Raw genomic sequence first — 19,989 nt, 5'->3', positions numbered from 1 at the left:
ATGACAAGGAATCTTGGTGTTCACTACAACTTAAACATTATAAGTTTAGTTTTAAGTTTCTTTTCTCAGCTAAAAAAGACATTAAGTGCCATGTCTCAGTTACCCTGATATAAAAAAATATGAAGTTATCTATAGATCAACTCAAGACCGACGATATATGTATATATCACACACTGTCAAGACAACAAGGTTTTTTTTTTATTGTAATAATCTGGACCGTACTCTCACCTCGCCAGGTTGACACGAGCTTTCTGTCCTCCGCTGAGCGTGGCCCCTCTGTCCCCGATCAGTGTCAGGTCTCCATCTGGGAGCAGCTCCATGTCCTGCACAGACAGACACCACCACATCTTCAATGTCACAAACATTAATGTCTTTTTTAAACATTTCTCCAGACAACAGCAAGATGACAAAACGATTGACAAGGCAAGGCCTCAAAGCCACTGAGCTGAGAGGCAGAAAGTCTGACGTCAGGAGTCGACCCTCGACGATGTGATGTGATGTGTTCCTCACATGACTGAACATGTACAGAAAAAGAATTCACGTCCCACTTTAATTGTATAGAAAACCCTCCAACTGCTTTTTATTACTGAGCTCAGCCTGATGAAGGTATGTAGCAACGATAAGAGTTATGTCAAGGTTTGGGCAACTTTTCCAAGGAAGTTTATCCTTTCAGCACATCATAGGCACACATGGCCTTCAATAAAAAAAATTTAATTTTAATCCTCCCCTCTACAAGTATTATCTTATCGGGCAAAAGCACACAGGTTCATGGCCGGTCAGCTAAATCATCGGAATAACATGTATTCCAAGCCTAGCTTAAGCATCTGGAAATTTTTAAAATTTTTGAGATGTTTTTTAAACCTAAAATGTGTTACACAAGTAGCAAACTCCTTTAAAGAATAACTAAATGCATAAATTGTGTGCATTAGTGAGTCTGTAGCAGAGACAGAGAGCATATGTGTGATGATGAGTAGGAAGTTATCAGTGACATTACAGCTGTGAATGTAGTGGTGCAGTTTGTGTACAGTTTAGTCTATTTTTTCAGTGACTAAACACTTAAAACACTGTGGTGGTCGTCCCTAAGGTAGAGACACAGGCTCAGTGAAGGTGGAGCAGCTCAGGGTTTCAGCAGGTTTCAACAGGTTAAATTTAAGACTTTTAAAGAGCTTTTAAAGACCACTATGGGAATGTGGATACAATAACATATTCTTTTATTAGTCCCACAACGGGGAAGTTTAAGAAAGCTGTAGTGGCCATGCCAGTATTGGAAAACCAGCCACATGGGTGAAAACAAGGAATCGCAAGACATTTTTTGGGCTAACATTCAAATTATTGGCTTTCAGACTTTTTAAGTTTTTAAGACCCAGTGGAAACCCTGCAGCTATTGTGATTTTAGTGACAAGCCATGACAAACAATGTAATGTGTGTCAAAATCTGTCATGCAAATGAAACATTTCTCCAGTAGAAACCTACTTCGGTAAACAAATTTTCCCTTTACGAACGTAGAGTATCCTGTTTTAAATCGAGCCATTAAACCATCTGACTCAGGAGCATGAAATTGCTGTGAGTAAGTCAGTACATTTCTGCTGAGCATTTTGTGACTGGCCACATATAAAAAGAATTGACCTCGTTTATGGACAACGATAAATAGTCGGTTTAATTTGGATAATTCAGGTTCATTCTGACAATTACACATGGACAAAGTCACAGGACTCACAAGTAACTGATTTACTGGACACAGCTTCAGTAACCTCTCCTCTCGTGATAGTGACAGCTAAGTGCAACCATAGTACAGCCTCTGATGTTAGTCTGCCATGTGAGAAGCAAAGGCATCTCTTATATAACATGATGATATTTTAAGATGGGCAGTTGGGTGGTAAAATAGAGGTTTGAGTAGGTATCCACTGCCTAAAACAAAGCAATCAATGGACTGAGCTCAAACTAACATGAACGGCCTCTTAAATGTGAGGATTTGCTGCTTTTCTTTATCATTTATGATAAGAAATGAAAAGAGTTTGGGTCTTGGACTGTTGGTTGGACAAAAGAAACAATGTGAAGACATAACTTTGGTCTGTAGGAAATTGTAATGATTAGTTTTCAAACTGCGAGTTACACAGACTAACTGACAGTGAAAACAATCCTTAAGAGACCCTGACCCTCAGGGAACCTGCTGTGTCAGACAGATCCCTGTTCTCTGAAGTGAGGCAGTCCGACAGTAATCTTCTGACCTTTTTTCTACATATAATGAATCCTTTATCTTAACTGCTTTGAGTACTTCGTGTATCGCAAAATGTACTCAGTTGTAATCATTAAACTGTATCTCACCCTCTTTAGAGCACAGGCTTTGATGACTCGCTCGTACTTCTGCGTGTTCAGCTCTCGCCCAAACAGGATGTTACTGCGGATGGTTCCAGGGAACACCCAGGGCTGCTGGGCGGCATAAGTCAGCTGACCTTTAACCTTCAGCACCCCCTTCTCAGCAGGCAGCTCTCCCAGGATGGAGCTCAACAGTGATGACTGGATGGACGAGAAGGCAGAAAGAAAAGTAAATCGTGAGCTGGTGGAAAAATGTACACAGACTTAGAAATGATGACATGAGGAGGAAACTGACCTTTCCAGCTCCCACTGGTCCAATTACAGCCACCAGCTGATTGGAGTTCAGAGAGAGGCAGATGTTCTGCAGAGACGGAGCATCAAGACTCTGCAGGAGGTACAAAAACATATTTCAACATTGTATAATAACAACCCAGAAAAGATGCAACTGGCAGGTAGTGAGTCTGCATTTAAACCAGAATTTTAAACAAGTTTTACAACTCAAGAGATCTGGATGAGAAAATCTCAAATGTGAATATTTTCTGTTTTCTTTAGGCCTTTATGACAGTGAACTGAGTATCTTTGAGTACGTCACCTTGTGCTTTGGGAAACAGTGACTAAGGTTTTTCACAGTTTTCTGACATTTTATGGTCCAAAAAACCAATCGATTAATCAAAATGATGGTAACACATTGATAATGAAAAGAATCCTGGTATATTTATGCCAGGGTTTTTAATAACCACAATGACCAAAAACCCAAGTCTATACCTTACATATAATATATTGATATGTATGTTATTTTTAGTTGTACTAGTGTCTCATGAGCAAAAGTGCTGTATAACAGCAGGCACAAGGTTTCTGACCTTGTCCCAGTAGCAGGTCAGGTCCTGGATCTCTAGTGAGACATCCTTCTTCTCCTCCTCCTGTGGGAGTGCAGGGCTGCTCTTCGTGATCTCATCCAGCAGCAAGAATTCCTTGACCATTTAAAAAAAAAAAGTCAGTCAGTGCCAAGGGTCATAAAAAACCTGTTGTCATAACAGTAAAATTACTCCTAAGTCTTATGTAACAAGTAATATAAGCGATTAAAGTACATCTTTAGTTGAGTGTCCTGTGGCAGTGTTTGAGTAAATCATTAGGTAAGATTTCACACCATCCATATAAAGCCAACCACATCTTTTTAAGAAAAAGAAGAAAAGGAGGGAGACAATGACGTCAATTTGAAGGTTCAGCAATGTAACGCCTTGTGAGAGTTTAGAGATTAACAGGCAGGGCTGTAAAATCAGCGGGAGGACTGGACACAGCTCAACACCGTAGACTTTTATCTGTGTTTATACAGTTGCTTTCACTGACGAAAGACCAGCATTAGCAAGCCATCTAAGACTCCATCTAACAGGAAAATAACCTTACAATTTCAATTAGAAAGCTCATGTGAGAGGAGAAACCACACCAGATATTAATGCGACAGTTCAGAAAACCTTCAGACAAGAGCTGCAACGATTCATCGATATATTTTCCAGTTTCTTTGTCCCTCTATGAAAGCAAACACAATATCTTTGGGTTGTGGATAAAATACATTTGGGCACGTCATCTTCGGCTTTGCAAAACACTGATCGACATCTGTCACTATTTTCCGACAATTTAAGGAACAAACAACTAATCGAGAAAATAATCAGATTAATCAATAATGAATAGTTACAGCCCCACTCCAGACAAACACGGTGGTGTTATATTCAGGTGTGACGGTGCTTCTGTAGTTTTTGTGATCTGCACAGGATCCCAAACCAAAGAGCTCCATTCTGGAGAAGCATGCTTTTATGTAAGCCGCAGCTCTGCCAGGACTGTCTCACATCCGAGAAAGAGCAGCCTGCCATATCTCTAAGTGCTTACACTGACACGCCAACAGCCACTCATTTAGTTTGCCCCGTCAACACGTGAGATAACAGCGTGAGTGGCATGTGAGATAACAACATACACTGAAAGGAGCCAGCTGAGGTGGTGGAAAGCGTTGCAGAGGAGAGAGACGTCATGCATCGAGAGCTTTTTAAGACCATTGTGATTGTAATTTAAGACCTATTTCATGTTCAAACTGACTGATATGCAGAGTTATATGCACTAGTGTTCAGTGATGGTTTTGTTTTGTACTTGTTACAGCATGGTAAATACGTTATTCTTCCAAAAAAACACATTTAAAAGCGAGACTGAAGTTAATGCAACTGCAACAGGTCTGCAATGAATTAGAAGCTGCTGGAACACAACTGTCAGTGTCACCAGTCAAGTGTGATTTATGTCGCCATGTGATATATTTCCAGAAAAAACTGTAATAAATTTATGACCGAACCAAAAATCATGATTGTTTTTGTGACGCGTGTTTCAATCATTCCATCACAGAAAATTAAGAGTTAAAGGAATCATTGGAAACTCAAAACTGCCATGATATTCATGACCTTTTTAACTGTATGTAAACTTTTGACCACAACTGTAACATTAAATTCATAATTCAATTTGAGACCTTTTATAAGGTCCAGGTACATTTTAAGGCCTAAAATTCAGATAATTGGAACACACAATCATAAATTCCAACACTAAACCATGAAATCAAAATATTAAAGCAGTGGCGTACCTGAATCCTGCGGATGCTGACGCGGGCCTCAAAAAGCTTCTCAATGGCGCTGGGGAAGAACAGTGTGACGGTGAGTCGCACGGAAGTGTACAGCGACACCGTCACGAACACTCGGCTGGCTGAGATGGTGTTTCCCAGAAGGACGTAGAGGGTGAAGGTGATGAAGACAATGATCTTGCTGGCGCAGAAGAAGGAGGCCATGTTGAGGCCGCGTAGGTAGGAGCTCTTCATGATCTTGGAGATCTCTTTGCTAAGAAGAAACAGAGAGATCCAACAATCACATGACTTTAAGCTTCACTTTCAGGGGCCATGACACATTAAAGCTTGCAATCAAATCCAAAAATTTATTATTAGAAGCACATGAAATGTCTCAGAACTCTCTTCAAGTCTTGATCCAGATCACACCGGTTAGACATGACAGTTGAGGGAAATTAGACGTACAAGGCCTCTGGCAGAGGAGGATTTTAATACCTGCCTCTCGGGCGAAATGAATATGATCATGTTTCTTCTATATGAGTATGTAGAAATACTTGTTGCACACAAGTGTAAGCTGAAGGTTTTATGGTGAAAAATCAGCCAAATGTACGTTTTACCTATCACACCACTCTGAATGTCGTGACGAATGCTTTGTATGTATGTATGTACGTACTGTATATGTCCTGCTTGTTTTGCAATCAAAATCAAATCAAAGAAGACGCCCTACTGCATTTGTAAGAGCTGATGGCATACAGATGGCTAATTTGGAATTTGCTCTGTCCTACTGACGGATTTCCACATAGTATAAACCATAAATATTAAATTTTAATATATGCTGTAAATACTAAAACTCAGTTGCGACATATTCTTTAGACGCTGAACTAAAAAAAGAACCCCACTTTGACAAACTGAATGGATTTGATTTGTGAACCAGTACCTCTTTCAGTGCTTTCTTTCATCTTTAAATGTCCTTTCTGTGAAAAGAGAATTGCTGACTACAAGAATCCCTTCATGTTTTTACCTTCTGACCTCAGAGACCAGAGCAGCAAAGGGTTTCTCCCAGGCGTACATCTTGATGATCCTAATTCCAGACACCACCTCGTTCATTGTGCGGATCCTGCTGTCGGTCAGAACTGCCGTCTTACTCCTGTACAGAAGAGTAGAACATTTAAGTTTGCAGAAATCAAGAAAAAAATACACAATTTCGGCAACTTTCAAAGAGTTTCTATGTGACTGCAAGTGTGCACTGATTTTTATTTAATTTGGTAAATATGTCAATATACATTATGCTTCAGTTGCAAGACAAACATGCCTCTTCCCCTCAAAGCTATTTAAAGTCAATTAAAATCAGGTTTGAAAAAGGTAAATACAGTACATTGTGTAACCAAGGAGGTTTGCCCTGCAAGTCATAAACTAGGATTCAGAGAGATTTACAACAATATTACTTGACCCTTGTCCAGTGCCAAGTGCACAGACACCGGGTTCATAAAACATCAACACAGGTTAAAATTCTAAAAACAACAAATAAAACTAGGTATGACAATAAGACACACACACTGTTAAAGGTGTGACTGATGCCCTGTCATCTGTGTGCTAAAGACTACACACTCCTTTTTGCCTGGGGCATGTGACATCTGCCTCTGTCTTCTAGGATCATATCGTGTATTGATGAATGAAGAAACAGTGTGGTCACTTTTTGTTGGGTTGTCTTAATAACCCCCTCCCACTAGCCTTGTTACATCTAAGCAGGAGAACAAAGTCATAAAAACGGGTGTATATGGCTCTTCTTAGCCGTCTCGTCTTCTTCTCTGAACACCAAAATCCAGATGTAACCAGTTTCCAGCCAGGATATCTCAAAGAGTCAAGGCATCTCATTGTCTTCTTAACTTTATGAGCAAATGTTGCAACACTTCTTTTATATGAGGTATTCAAAAGATGATTTAACAGTGATTCAGCACACATTCACATTTCAGTACGTTTCTACCAGGTGTACGTAGCCATCAAGTGCAAAACAGGTCAGCTTTAGAGAGACTACATCTACGCTAATAAAAGCTTTCTGTGTGAGTTTCCAGGTCATTTCAGTAGAAGCCTCTGAATGCTCATGGAGCCCAAGAACTGTTTCTTCTTCATTCTCTTTTTAATCACACCACAGCTAACATCTGGTGAGGAGTGGCACAGACAAGGCGGACCGGGCAAATCATTATTTCATGGTCATGATGTTGACTGACAAGATCAATCAATGTGTAAGAGATAGGAAACGTCCACTATCTACAAGACTAATATTTAGGAAAAAAAGGAAGGTGGTCAGCTTCTTCTGTAATTGATTATGTTCAATGGGTGTATGACATCACCTCATTTGGCCTCTTATTAAATCAAAGTATACCATTGCAGATTTTGTGGCATCAGCAAATATCACACTGTTGAGGAAACTCTTCCTGTTATCACTGTAAACAGCATGTGCACCGTTCTAGACTGAAAAGCTGACATAGTAACAGTAACTAACGGGGGAGGAACTTGACATGTCAGTTGCAAAGGGCACTGCTTGACTCAAATGTCTGGACTCATAATTTGTGTGCATGCGTTACCTGAACTTGGAAAACAGCCTTCCAAACATGGTTTGCACAGGCATCAAGAACATGAGGACCACCATGCCTGCCAAGCACGACGGACCGATCTCCACCCACAGCAGCCCCATGACTGCCGCTGCCTGGAGGGGCCCCACCCACAGGAAGTGCAGGAAGATAGTCACCTGTTGAGGAGAATTTGCCATGAATGATTTGTAACATGTTGCTACACAAGCTAGATGACACCATTCACTAAAAAAAAAATGAGTCACACAGCGATCACTGAGATGCAAGGTTGTTCTTAAGAAGCATGGGTGATCATTCAGTACTGGGCAGCTTCTGGACAAAGGGGAGAGTCACTCCACAGTTACTTTCAAAAGAATTTAATCTAATCAGCATGACATGGTCTAATTAACAGCCCCACTGCCAACAAGCAAAATGCCCTTGAGAAACTGTGGAGTTTTCACAGCAGGCTCTGACATACTGATTAAAACGAAACTCAAAACACACACAAACTGGGTTTGGTGCCTCAAAAGGCTCGGAGCAAATTTAATAAAGCCCGAACCTCACGCTAGGGAGAGATGTGTCCGTGTTTCTCTGAGTGAATACAGTCAAGACAGCCCTAACGTGAGACAATGTAACCACACACAACATATTAAAACGTCACACCCATCAAATACCACATCTGGCTGTTGTGAACATGCCAAGAACTGAAACACTTCATAAGTGCTGACTTGCAAATTAGGTTAAACGTGCATTCCTTGATTTACATCACCAGACAACGGGGCCTTTTCTAACTTAACAAATACCATGATCAAGTAATTAGTCTATTCTGAGTCATCCAGGTGGGTGGGAGATCTAGATGCAGATGGAACAGAAGTCATGATATACTTACTAAGACATGACAACATCGTGATTTTGATTACGAAACAGTTGCATCAGCTGCATTTCAATTCTACACCAGGGAAACTATCAGGCCTACTGTGATACACTCTTTAGTTTGAATTATATAAGTGTAATAGATCTTAACAAAAGACAGTGGGAGATGATAAAGAAATATAATACAGAACAAACACAAGCCTCAGAGTGAGAGACACAGCAGCAGGTGGAGGTGAAGATGGTGTTGATAAAGCTCATGTCTCACTACAGTACTGAAGTAAATGCAGTCAAAAGCTGAGGCCTTTTGATAATTTTTCTACAGATGTCCTGAGCTGTTGCCGGCACTGGGGCCGATATTTTGAAGGACCTATGTTGCCGAACACACAGCCAATCAAGCTATATTTTCATTTGTTTATTTAGTTTTGATTCAGTCAGCAATCTTGAGTTTGTCGTCTGCTCTGATGCACGGATGCGGTAAAGTTACTTTGATGTCTCAGTTTTACAACCTTCTTAGCAGCACAAATAAATCCTACATGCACAATATTTATGCCTTGTTTTCTGAGACTCTGTTAACATGCCTCTATCTACTACTTGCGCAATTCTCCCTTAAATGCAATGAGGAGGGACACAGCTTGCCAACACTCACACAAATGAGTTTAAATACACAGCATGTGTGCACTTGAAAAACTACAGAAGTAATATGTTATATGCTTTTGCAAAGCCTTCAGTTAAATTTATTCTGCTTCTATTAAACAACTCTGAAAGTGCATTTTATTTTGACATGTTTTCTTTAAAGATTTAAGTTTACAGTGCTAGAAAGGCATTAGTGTGAATGAGGCTTTATTCTACATTATTATGACACAGCTTTGATTGAATATTTGATTCTGATTGGTCAATTATAACACTGAGTCTGTCATTTCTAAATAGCAGACTGTTGCTGACGCAGGCAGTTCTGATTATAGACTCTGGAGGACTTAGCAAAAGCAATAGGACAATTTTTAATTGTTGATTCAATGGAGGGCTGAAAAAATATAATAATCTGTTGCCATGTTGCACCCCTTCTGCTTCTTGTTCTCAAAAAACCTTAAATTTCTCGTACATCATCAAACTTGTTGACGTCATTGGAGAGGAGATTGACAATCTGGCCTGTGGTGGTCTTTCCCATGGCTGAACTGCTGAGACACAGAGCCTAGAAAGAGACAGGATACATTATTAGTGAGTCAGCATCAATCACAAACAATTATATCTGAAATTATGACAAAAACTGCACATTTGAGCACTGTTTTACAAAATCACTTCTCATTTTTCTAATTACGATATTAAGTAACTGTAATGGTCTTTTAGAAGGTGGGTGAGGATAAAAAGAACACACACACTCATGTGAGTCAAGTTGTTCTTCTACTGACCTTCCTGTAGATCATGTGACACATGGCCACTCTGATCTTCATGCCTGCTCTCTGGACATGGTAGAAGTAGAGGTGATGGAGCACCGCCAGGCCGATGGTGCATAGAGACAACGCAGCTGCGTAGCCCAGGGTCTCATACAGAGCTTGGTAGTCATTCGGGTCGTAATTCTCAAAGTACTGAATCATCTTCCCCAAGATGACTGGCTGGATGACTTTAATGACTTCCTGATATGCAGGGAGGGAGATAGAGGAGGGTGAGCTTCACCAACACTGATTACAGGATTATTTACAATAAACAAACCACAGCAACTGATCTGTATGACAGTGCAGAGCCTTGTCTGCTGCTTTTAAATGTTAGTACTGGCTTGTTTCCCAATTCTTGAAAAAGGGTCATTAAAAATTATCTTGCTCGCTTTAGAGAGCTGTATGCACCAGATTCTGCTAATTTTGGAAGATTAACACACTTACCTCAATGAGGGTAAAGAATCCCAGCACTGCATATGGTTTCCAGTAGCACTTAATGATGGATTTTGAGAGTCTGGGTGTCCGCAGCCCTTCCTTAGCCATCTGCACCTCATTATCCCAGTGTCTGTCAAACAAAAGGTGCCATGTCATTTCATGTATTTTCTGTTTATGTAATAAGTAGCCAAGGGTCACCTGTGAGGCTGCAATCATTTAACTGTATAACCAAAACGAGGCTTCCCCTTCATTTAAGGGCAAAGCTTGCAACAAGACAGTGACCAAAGCCAAGTTCGAGTCTGCTATGATAACTGTCATATCCAAAGTCTTGGTTGTTAATTCTAATACCTGTGGTAGCTGCAGAGGTAGAAATACTCGTCATGTGGAAATGGGATGCACTTTTATGACTTAACAATCATATCCTTCTTTTAATAACAGATTAGAGTGAGGCCCCTGCAGTGGGTCTGCACCTCCCAGTTTGGGAACCACTGACTTAACCAACATAAAGCACATTGCCTGTCAGTTGTTGCATTTGGATCATTTAAAAAAAAACAGAACTGATCATGTGTCATCTCTCAGTACTTCCCAACTTCCCTACTCTGTCTGCGGCTCTCTGTTCCTCCTGAAATCTTATATACTAGTACTTGCTTTCCTTTACAAAACAGGCTAAATATTTTCTAACTCTGCTGGTCACTTAGTTTTTAGAGAATGTTGGAAAATATTTAATGTGTATTTACTAGCAACTATTATCAGGAGTGGATTAACCCACATTTGGTGCTCTAGTGAGTATTTCCAGCAGTAGGACAGTGTACGTGGGACTATGTCAAAATAACTACAGTGTGTGTGCGTTACTGGTAACGAAGATACAAGTTACCCAGCAGAACAGTGCAGTTATAAAACTTTGTGCAGTTATAAAACATTTGACCAGAACATTTTGTTTCATGGTGGTGCCTCAAGTGCTATACGCATCGATTGTATCTCTATCACAGGAACAAAGTTGTCTCCTTTTTCAGGGGAGTGGATCAAAAGCGATCTTGTCTCGGCAGTTTAACACTGTGCTTAAAGACAAACCAACAAATCATGGCTTGTGACTAACCGAGTGGAAATGCCTGAAAGACAGGACTTCATGTTCTTTCAGGCACTGAAATATTCTGATTTCACTGTTAATAAGTTGTTTCATGACAGTACTAAAAGAGAGCCGGACCACCGACTGTGAAACAACCCAGTAATCAAACTCAAACTCAAGATCAGAGTCCTGTGAAGTTCACAATTCTACACAAACAAAAGGCTTAAAAACTTTCCTAAATTTGAGGACACAACCAGTGCATCTTTTGCGGCCTTTGATTGATGTCGGTTTACGCCTGGGAGTGTTTGCAGTGCGTGCGTTTTGTGTTTGGAAGCTAGACATAATCTCCACTGTTCCTGCACGTGTCGCAAAATGCAGGGTTTTACAAAAAAGACAAATACTAGTATCTACGTATTTATTCATTAACCTGACAGACGTGTTGCTCATCATTGTGAAACATGACAATGCACATTCAGTGGACATATGATCTATAGTACTCATCATATTTTAGACATCTACGTCATTATGTGTAAACAGTCAGAGCGACTGATTAAAGATATTGTTAATTACAATCTGCCTATCAGAAACAATAATGTGCAATGCCTCTAAATACTAGTCAAAATACACTTTAAGTGCTGCATTTGTCAAATATATGGTAATATTTCTTTCTGGAAACTTCGATAAAGTGGGGGTTGTGCTAAATTCATGGACTAGTCATCTGAGCAGTCACAGTGGGTTCAAACAGTGCAGAGACTACATTGGTTGAGACGTGAGTTGGTCTGGAAGTAGCCTTACTGTAGGTTAACTAGTTTCTTCAAGTCTGTTAATATTAGTTAGACAGCCTGAAAAAAAAGGTTTTTCTTTAGCCCAGTTTAAATGTTCCCGGTGGAGTTACTTGCTTCTAGTGGGGCAATGGAGCCGTTTTAGTCTCAGTGATTTGACTGATCGTCGGGTGGCAATTTACCAAGAAACACAGCAATATGCCAAAAATGGCAAAAGAGACTGTTTACTGCTTGTAAACTCTGATGTAATCAATGCTGGAATCAAATTCAAACAAATCCAGGCTTTGCGTGTGATTTGTGAGCATGGAAATGCCTTCGTCACCATTTGTTAGACCTCAAATATACAAACAATGTGTTTTGGTGAGTAACACTGAATGTAAACATCTTTTGTTTATTTCCAAGGAAACTCCACAGGGCACCTTTAGTTTTTATGAGCGTGATAGGAAATGAGTGCAAATCTTCTGCTTGAAGTAATATGTTTTCAGGGAAACTTCCCCTCAGGTCTGAAAGTGCTTTTATATCTTCAAAGTCTTTTTACAAAAACAAGTGCGAGTTCTGAGAAGTCACAGATCATAAGCAGCTTGTCAGTGATAAAAAATGATTACAGCCACAGATATCTGATATCTTTAGATATCTGTGGCGTGCATCATACGACTGTGACACCTTGCTTTGAAAATCTGGAGGTCAATCTGGTGGCCAATTTGGTTTTAAGTAACAGAATTGGCTGTTCTGCCAACGACAGCAAGGATGTGCCGCGAATTGAAAGAAGCTCATCATCAAGTGATCTGTGGTGATGATGCACTTCTTCTATCGACAGCTGACGTCAACATCTGAGAGCAACACATCTTGTATCTGCTCCTCACGCACACACAAGGCGACTGCTCTCCTCTGACGTTGGTCTGGATATCTACAGCAGCAACTTGTCTTGTCAGACTGGAAACGCCAGACAATCATAAACATATTGTTATGTGTCAGACGGATCTGTTGTTTCAAAACTAGGCCGCTTTTAATTCCATGTACTACGTATTCATGTCCTTGTGACATATTTTGACTTGAGCAGATTTGAGTAATCTACAACTGCATTTAACTCACAATATAATCCTTGTAGATGCAGAAACAATCAATTAGGAATCTCAAGGAATGAAAATATCTATTTTGACTGGAAGTATTTAAAACTTAGGTATCAAAAACTCGAATTTAAGATACTCAGATTCAATGTTGCACGATTATAACACTGTCACTATGAATTGGGGCTCCATACAACTTAACAGCGAGTGAAAACGTAACTGCTGTCATCTCAAGTTAGTGTTTTGACTTTATTTTCACTAACCTTTGCAGCTCCTGTCCCAGTCTCTCTGAGCCGTCCTCCGGGAGCACTTTGAACATGTCATCTTCCTCCAGCGGTCGTTTGTATCCAATGCTGAACAACGGATTGAGCCACCTGACGGAAAGATAATCAGAGAAGTCAAGAAGAGAATTTGGAGTTTCCACAGACAAAGGCAGAGAAGCGACCACAGTGTATCCATTCATATTATTCAGCTGATGCTCAGTTCTCCATAGTGTTATTAAGACAAAATGCACTTGCAGCCATCAAGACTTGTCAGATTGTCAGCATTAATGTGAACAAACGTGACACCCTTTAAGCTCCTTAAATATAGTGTGAAAAGTGTGGTGAACTTGATCCGATGTCCTCTTCACTACCAGCATGATGCCAAGAGACTACAGTACTATGCATTTACTGAAATACTGTGCAAAGTTTGAGGTACTTGTACTTCACGAGTATTTTCGTACTTACATTTCACTACATCTTAGAGACAAATATTGTATGTTCTAGTTCACTACATGTGTCTGTCAGCTGTAGTTAGGAGTTATTTTTCAGATTCAACTTTTCATACCTTTGCTGTCAGTAAAAAACATGCATTTTGGATTTTCTAAATGATTAAATGTTCCTTTATGGGTTAGGAAAAATCCTGTTCTTCTTAAATGATATAAACTATTGAAAAATCCTCTAAAGGTTAAAAACAGGGCTGTTTTTCAGAGTTAATGAAAAGTTGACTGTTTAGAAATACATGGATCTAACAGTACAGCCAAATGATAAATTTGATTAATGGTTGGAGGGGGGCTTTAGTAAAAGGGGGAATCTAATATTTAACTTTTAGCAAATATATTGAGATATAGGGCTTACAATTTTGACTGACAGTACTTTACAGTGATCCTAGTTTGATCATCAATTGACACTGAAGATTTTTATTATCTTCAAAATAGTTCAGTCATGACCTGCTCATTACACATTGTCCCTTACATGTATTGCTGTAGATTGAATTAGCCAACAATATACATAAAAGCTGATATGAACTTCACCTTAAATATCTACAGCAGTAAAAAGCAACATACTAAATAATGTACCAGTAACATTAATCCATAAACAGCATAGCAAAACACTGACAAGTTCCATTTTACTGTACACTGAGTACTTTTACTATACTTTAAGTAGGCTACATTTTACTGATAATACTTAAGATTCGTTTACTAGTCGCACTACTTTTAAGAAAAGTGTTTGAATACTTCTTCCACCACTGCCAACAGCAACCAGTATGCATTGTCTGTGTTTGATAGAGAGCTGGAACACATTTCCCACTTCCCAACACGTCTCGAGCATCCAAAGCAAATGATTCAACAGGAAACTGTCATTACGTAAACTTTTGCCAACGAATAACAACTTTTTCAAATGTGAAACCAACACAACAATTTAGGTTCCAGTCCGCCAAACACTCACCTACAGACAGGTTCGTGTCACTGTGTAGTATAGTGAGAAAAAGACCGCTTCAAAAACGTGAGCTAACACATGAACTCGGCGTGTTTGGCACTCGTTTAAATCCCCCGCTAACAGTAGCGTTGGCTAACGGCGGTTACCATCCGGGATGTTTTGTCGACTTACCAGAAAAATATCTTTGACAAAAGGCCCGCCGTCGCTGCCGGGTTGGTCTTGGCAGCTTTACCGACTTCTTCCATGGTTGTCCGCACTCACACGGTACTTTGTGTTCAACTTTCTCCCCGTCTAAAAACTGTTCCCCCGAGCTATGTGCCGTGACTCCGGCACACACACATGTTACGCGGGGTCGCCTCGACACCCACAAGGTGTGTTACGTGGTCCTTACAGAACACAAGCTAGCCCTCCTAAAAAACATCAAAAGCACCTTCAGTGGCCCCGCCCCCACAGACTCCTGAATGGCTGCACAGAACGCTCGCCCCACGCGATTGGCTCTGCCCTCTGCTCTGCGTTCACAGGATTGGCTGAGAACATCGCTGAATATTCTTCATAAACTAATTTGAGTCATAGTTGATTTGATTGATTCGGAAAACTCTGAACATGGCGTTAGCCGGATTTACTTGTCAGTGATCAGAGTGGAGCTGCAATATGTGATATGTGAAAGTGACAGCCTTGTTATTAGATTTTAGATTACTGTATTATCATTTTTAACCACAAGTCTACATTTTTCCTTTTTCTATTTTATTTTATGTTATCTTTGTTTGGTTTTTGGATAGTTTTCTCTTACTGAATGTCATTCTTGTCTTTTTAGGTTGTGTTTTTAATTTATGTAAGCTTAGTTGATTATTATTATTATTTTATATTTACTTGTTTGTGGGGTTTTTTACTGAAGGCAGGGCGGTGCATTGTTAATAAGCCTGTGGATTCCTGACCTCTCCTGTGTGCAAATAAAAGAATAAGTAAATATATAAATAAATAAATGGATAACTACAAATATCTATATATAAATAATAATGTATACACCTGAAATGAACATAATCCACCATTGCCATTCAAAAATATACTGTCAGGGTAAAATGTCACACAAGTCTTCTTCATGTGTGACAGCAAAATCTGAAAAGACTGTTCCACAAATAAGGGATAAAATGTACTTAAAAGAGTTAAAAAAACAAAAAAAACACCTGACATTAATAAGTTAACGTGTCTCAGTTGAAATATACATTAAAATGTGAGAATATGTTAATGTTTAATTCAAAGTTTGTGTTGTAATTTTGTAAGCCAGAGAGTAAAGTCACCATTACCATTCAAAAAAAGATCGTGGGAGGGTTCCCAAAGTTTCAGTGGGCTCAAAGGAGCCCCGAGTAAACTTTCTGTTGTGTCTGTGACCTGTGGCAAGACATGTCAGTATTAGTCAGCAAAATGTCCTGTTTCCCCATATCTGTCAGTTTCACACACACACACACACACACTGACACAGTTCTGAACATGTACAGGCATGTAGCCTCACTGCCAGACTTTATCTCATGATAATAAAATAATATGTGTCACTGTGGATGAGAGGAAATGTAGTGTCAGTCCTAATATGTGTAACTTCAGCAATTTGGGAGAATACTGTAAAGGAAATAACTGCATAACAATTCCCATCAAGCTAACTTTTGTTTTCTTACTGTCTCACTGTCTGTTCCGTTGTACAAACACAGGGACACGTGACGCACACACACACTCACACACACTCTCTCATACAGGATATCCTATAAATAAAGAGCAGGCAGTAGATGACAGATGCCCTCTGACACGCCGCAGGTGCTTCCTGCAACGAAATAAAAGACCTGAGAGAAAGTAGAGATTAAAACATCTCCCTGCACTAAACTCCAAGAAAATCAGTCACATGGAACCAAAGTAAACTATTATGCTCACACTGCCGATCTAAAGATAACAGAGATAAGCGTCCCTGGCCCTCACACCTCGCACATTATGCTCCCGTTGATGTTTAGCTAGCTCCGACTGGGGGAAAGGGTTGGAGGAGAAAAGCCAGCAGGAGATTATTACAAGCAGCTGAACTCAGCCCAATAACATTCATCTGCAGAGGATCAACACACCTTTCCCATGCTTCCCCAGGCGTGTGATAGGCCTAGTTTTTCCTCACACGCTGCCAGGTTCTTTTCTCCCTGCAATGACCACAGAGGAAGAAGTCCTCACGTTCTTTCTTTTTAATTGCAGTTAACAAGATTTACTCAGCACGTCTTGTTTTGGTTCAGATGGAATGAACTGTTCTAAGTAGCACTGTGTGAAAACAGTAAGTCAGTTCATTAATTTCCCTAAAACTTTAACTTCTTCTTTTTTTATGAGTTGCATCATCTATCATTGCTAATGACTGATAAAAAAATTTTGAGAAGGATGACATGACCTTTTTTTTTTCAGATTGTTAAGTTTGGTTTGTCGGAAAATGTTTAACCACTGCTTTCAAGTCCGTGAAATGGACTGAAAAATGTCTTTTTAACCTTTGTAGATCACATTCCAGGTGTTTCCAAATATCCTGGACATTTAGATCAATTGAAATTTTGACCAGATGATGACACTAAATTAAGTTACTGTGAACATCTGAGCTAAATATCATGACAATCCATCCCTTGGTTGTTGAGACATTTTACTCATAACTACAAAAGTTAGTGGTGCTAAAGGAAACATCAGAGATCACTAAAGTCACAGTGACTCATCATCTGAGGACCATGTGACAATCCATGTAGTTGTTTCACAGCATAAGTGAAACTCAATGACATTTTTTCACTGACAAAAATGAGACGATAACTAAATAAAAACTAATTTCTGATGACATTTTTGTCACCGGATTAACGATGCAATTGTTAAGGAGCTAAAACTAGGCTAAAAACAATTCAGATGACAAAAACTAAAAGGCATTTTGTCAAAACTAGACTAAATCTAAATTTGTTGTCAAAACACTGATTAATCTAGTAATTGTTGTGTCATTAATGTATCGCTTTTAAAGTCAAGCAATTGGTTAAAAAGGTCTAAAGTAGAGTTTAAAAGAAAAAAGCTAAAGGATAAAAGTTTTTAATAGTTATTTCTAAGATTTAATCTTTGAAACAGTGTAATGACACCTTAAAATAATCCAACAGCTGTCTAAAACTATATAAATAGATTACGCCGATCAAATGTATCATGAAGTACAGGCTCTGACCATATTTTTTTAAAATCAAACTATTACTTATTATCTCACTCAACAACAAAGAAGCATATACTTGTTTTTCCACCTTTAAAATCGATTACCATCGTCCTGTGAGACTGATTTTGACATCAACATCACCATTTGCACTAAAAGGTATTTAGCAAGAAAGAAATCTGCCTTCTGTCCTGCATGAACAATATATGATTTCCCAGCCAATGGAAAGTCCGTCGGCTTATCATATTCATGGTCTAACTGGGGTGTCATCAACAGGTTAACACTGATAACAACCTGTTCCAGCTGCTTCCCTTTCATTAGCAGGTTTACAGGATTAGTTTCTCCTCTGACATTGCTCAGCAACAGTGACCATGGAAACGTGCCATCAATGCTTCAACTATCTTGAGATTTACTGTAGGTAACGGCGCTCTCAGCACCTTCGCACTGTCCTTTACTGTCTGTAAAACACCTGCGTTTAGTTTTTCCTGGAATGCTGACGGTGGGAACGCTGTACCTGTGGCCATTTATTGACCCCAGGAACTTTCCAAGAATCGGGGTCGGTGGGGGCAGCTACAGCACAGTATTGTCTGGAAATGTTTTGGGTAATTATTTGCCCCGGAAACAATCCCTCTTTCTTTACAAACGGAGATTAGATCTAATCCTCGCTTGAAAAAGCAGTACAATAACAGACGGACACCAACAAACAGTTTTTCAGCACGAGATTAGGGATTTAATTAATTAGCACTCGACCGCATTCTGCTCAGAGGACTGGTTCTGCTTTCATGTTGTGAATTTATGACTTCATTACTTTCTTTCACCATTTAATTTTTACTCTGACTCACACTCGACTCCCTCTTGCCCCTTTCTGGCCACCACGATTCCTCTCTCTCCTTCCTCCACAATTTAAACTCATTGCTCAAAATTAAATCCTGTTGTCAAACTCTAACAGCTGCTGCTGAGACAGGACACAGGAAATAGCTCTTTTTTAAAATAATCATTTCATACAGCAATATTTTTTACTTTAGCTTCTGTGGTTGTTTCCGGTCACCCTACAGTTAATATAGTTAATACAGTATTAGATTAAATCCTGTTGTAACAGTGAAATTATCCCAAATGAGTCACAAAGTGTGCTGTTGAGAAGGCCAAGGAGACCAGCACAGAAGAGAAGGTGACAACACTGGTAATAAAGACATAAGAATTAACAGAGAACACAAACAGAAACTGTAAGGAACTGTCTTAGTGTGCGTATGTAGGGAGGGTGAATATTTGCACAAGAAAATAGGAAAGCAGACACAAGTTTGCAGTAATGGAATGTAACTATAAACATTAGTCTTTCCATTTGGTGCATCTTTATACTGCTTACTCACAACATATCAGGGTGACTGTTGTACTGTACAATATTTAACAGTTACTTTAATACTTACTTTCAGGTCAAGACAGCGTTTCTCAAACAGGGCTTGTCTCTCCATTTTCTATCTTGCAAGGGGTCTTCACCTGAGAAAAAACTCTGGGTTAAGATGTTATAAGCAAAACATATGATCCATCTTTTGTATAAATGTTAAATATACTCCAGTTTAATATCAGATTTGGTGTTGATGAGCTCATGACAGGGCAGCGCTGATACAATTTTCAGTTGGTTTAACTGGAAGCAGAGAACTGGGGAAATCCTGTTTCAGAGAGCTTCAAACAGTCTCTCCTTTCTGCCACTGGATGGAGCTGTAATGCCATAAACCAGCACAGAATTATATTCTAACTAGTTGCACAGCCTTTTATTTAGTGCTGCTGCTATCATCAGGGTTTGAAGCACTGGGTTGTTAAATTCTGGTGCAGCATTTTGAAAAGTGATAATTGAAACGGTGACATGAAAAAGAGCACCAAAAAAGACCCCCAACACACTATGCATTCATTCAGTCAATCCACCATCTCTCCTATCTCTCTTCCTCATCTTGTGTTCCCTCTCTGTCAAAGACTTT

The 19,989-nt window shown here is 39.5% G+C and overlaps 1 protein-coding gene across 1 annotated transcript in view; it reads right to left on the bottom strand.

Moving 5' to 3' along the window:
• LOC146304751 (ATP-binding cassette sub-family C member 4-like) overlaps nucleotides 1-15,241 on the bottom strand; it is a 31,212-nt gene extending 15,971 nt beyond the window's left edge. Inside the window, exons 1-12 of the mRNA XM_084713396.1 lie at nucleotides 15,004-15,241; nucleotides 13,396-13,506; nucleotides 10,227-10,347; nucleotides 9,759-9,983; nucleotides 9,452-9,541; nucleotides 7,495-7,658; nucleotides 5,931-6,056; nucleotides 4,934-5,183; nucleotides 3,177-3,287; nucleotides 2,612-2,701; nucleotides 2,326-2,517; nucleotides 229-323 (exon numbers count right to left, since the gene is read on the bottom strand). Of these exons, the coding sequence (XP_084569522.1) occupies nucleotides 229-323; nucleotides 2,326-2,517; nucleotides 2,612-2,701; nucleotides 3,177-3,287; nucleotides 4,934-5,183; nucleotides 5,931-6,056; nucleotides 7,495-7,658; nucleotides 9,452-9,541; nucleotides 9,759-9,983; nucleotides 10,227-10,347; nucleotides 13,396-13,506; nucleotides 15,004-15,077 (1,649 nt within the window). The 5' untranslated portion in view covers nucleotides 15,078-15,241. The remainder of the gene's footprint in view (nucleotides 1-228; nucleotides 324-2,325; nucleotides 2,518-2,611; nucleotides 2,702-3,176; nucleotides 3,288-4,933; nucleotides 5,184-5,930; nucleotides 6,057-7,494; nucleotides 7,659-9,451; nucleotides 9,542-9,758; nucleotides 9,984-10,226; nucleotides 10,348-13,395; nucleotides 13,507-15,003) is intronic.
• Between the last annotated feature and the right edge of the window lie 4,748 nt (nucleotides 15,242-19,989).

The sequence above is a fragment of the Lutjanus erythropterus genome, chromosome 24 (assembly GCF_056507025.1).
Source record: "Lutjanus erythropterus isolate fLutEry1 chromosome 24, fLutEry1.hap2, whole genome shotgun sequence".
Taxonomy (NCBI): domain Eukaryota; kingdom Metazoa; phylum Chordata; class Actinopteri; order Lutjaniformes; family Lutjanidae; genus Lutjanus; species Lutjanus erythropterus.
Note: the sequence above shows the minus strand (reverse complement) of the source record. Positions and strands in the feature narration are given on the sequence as shown.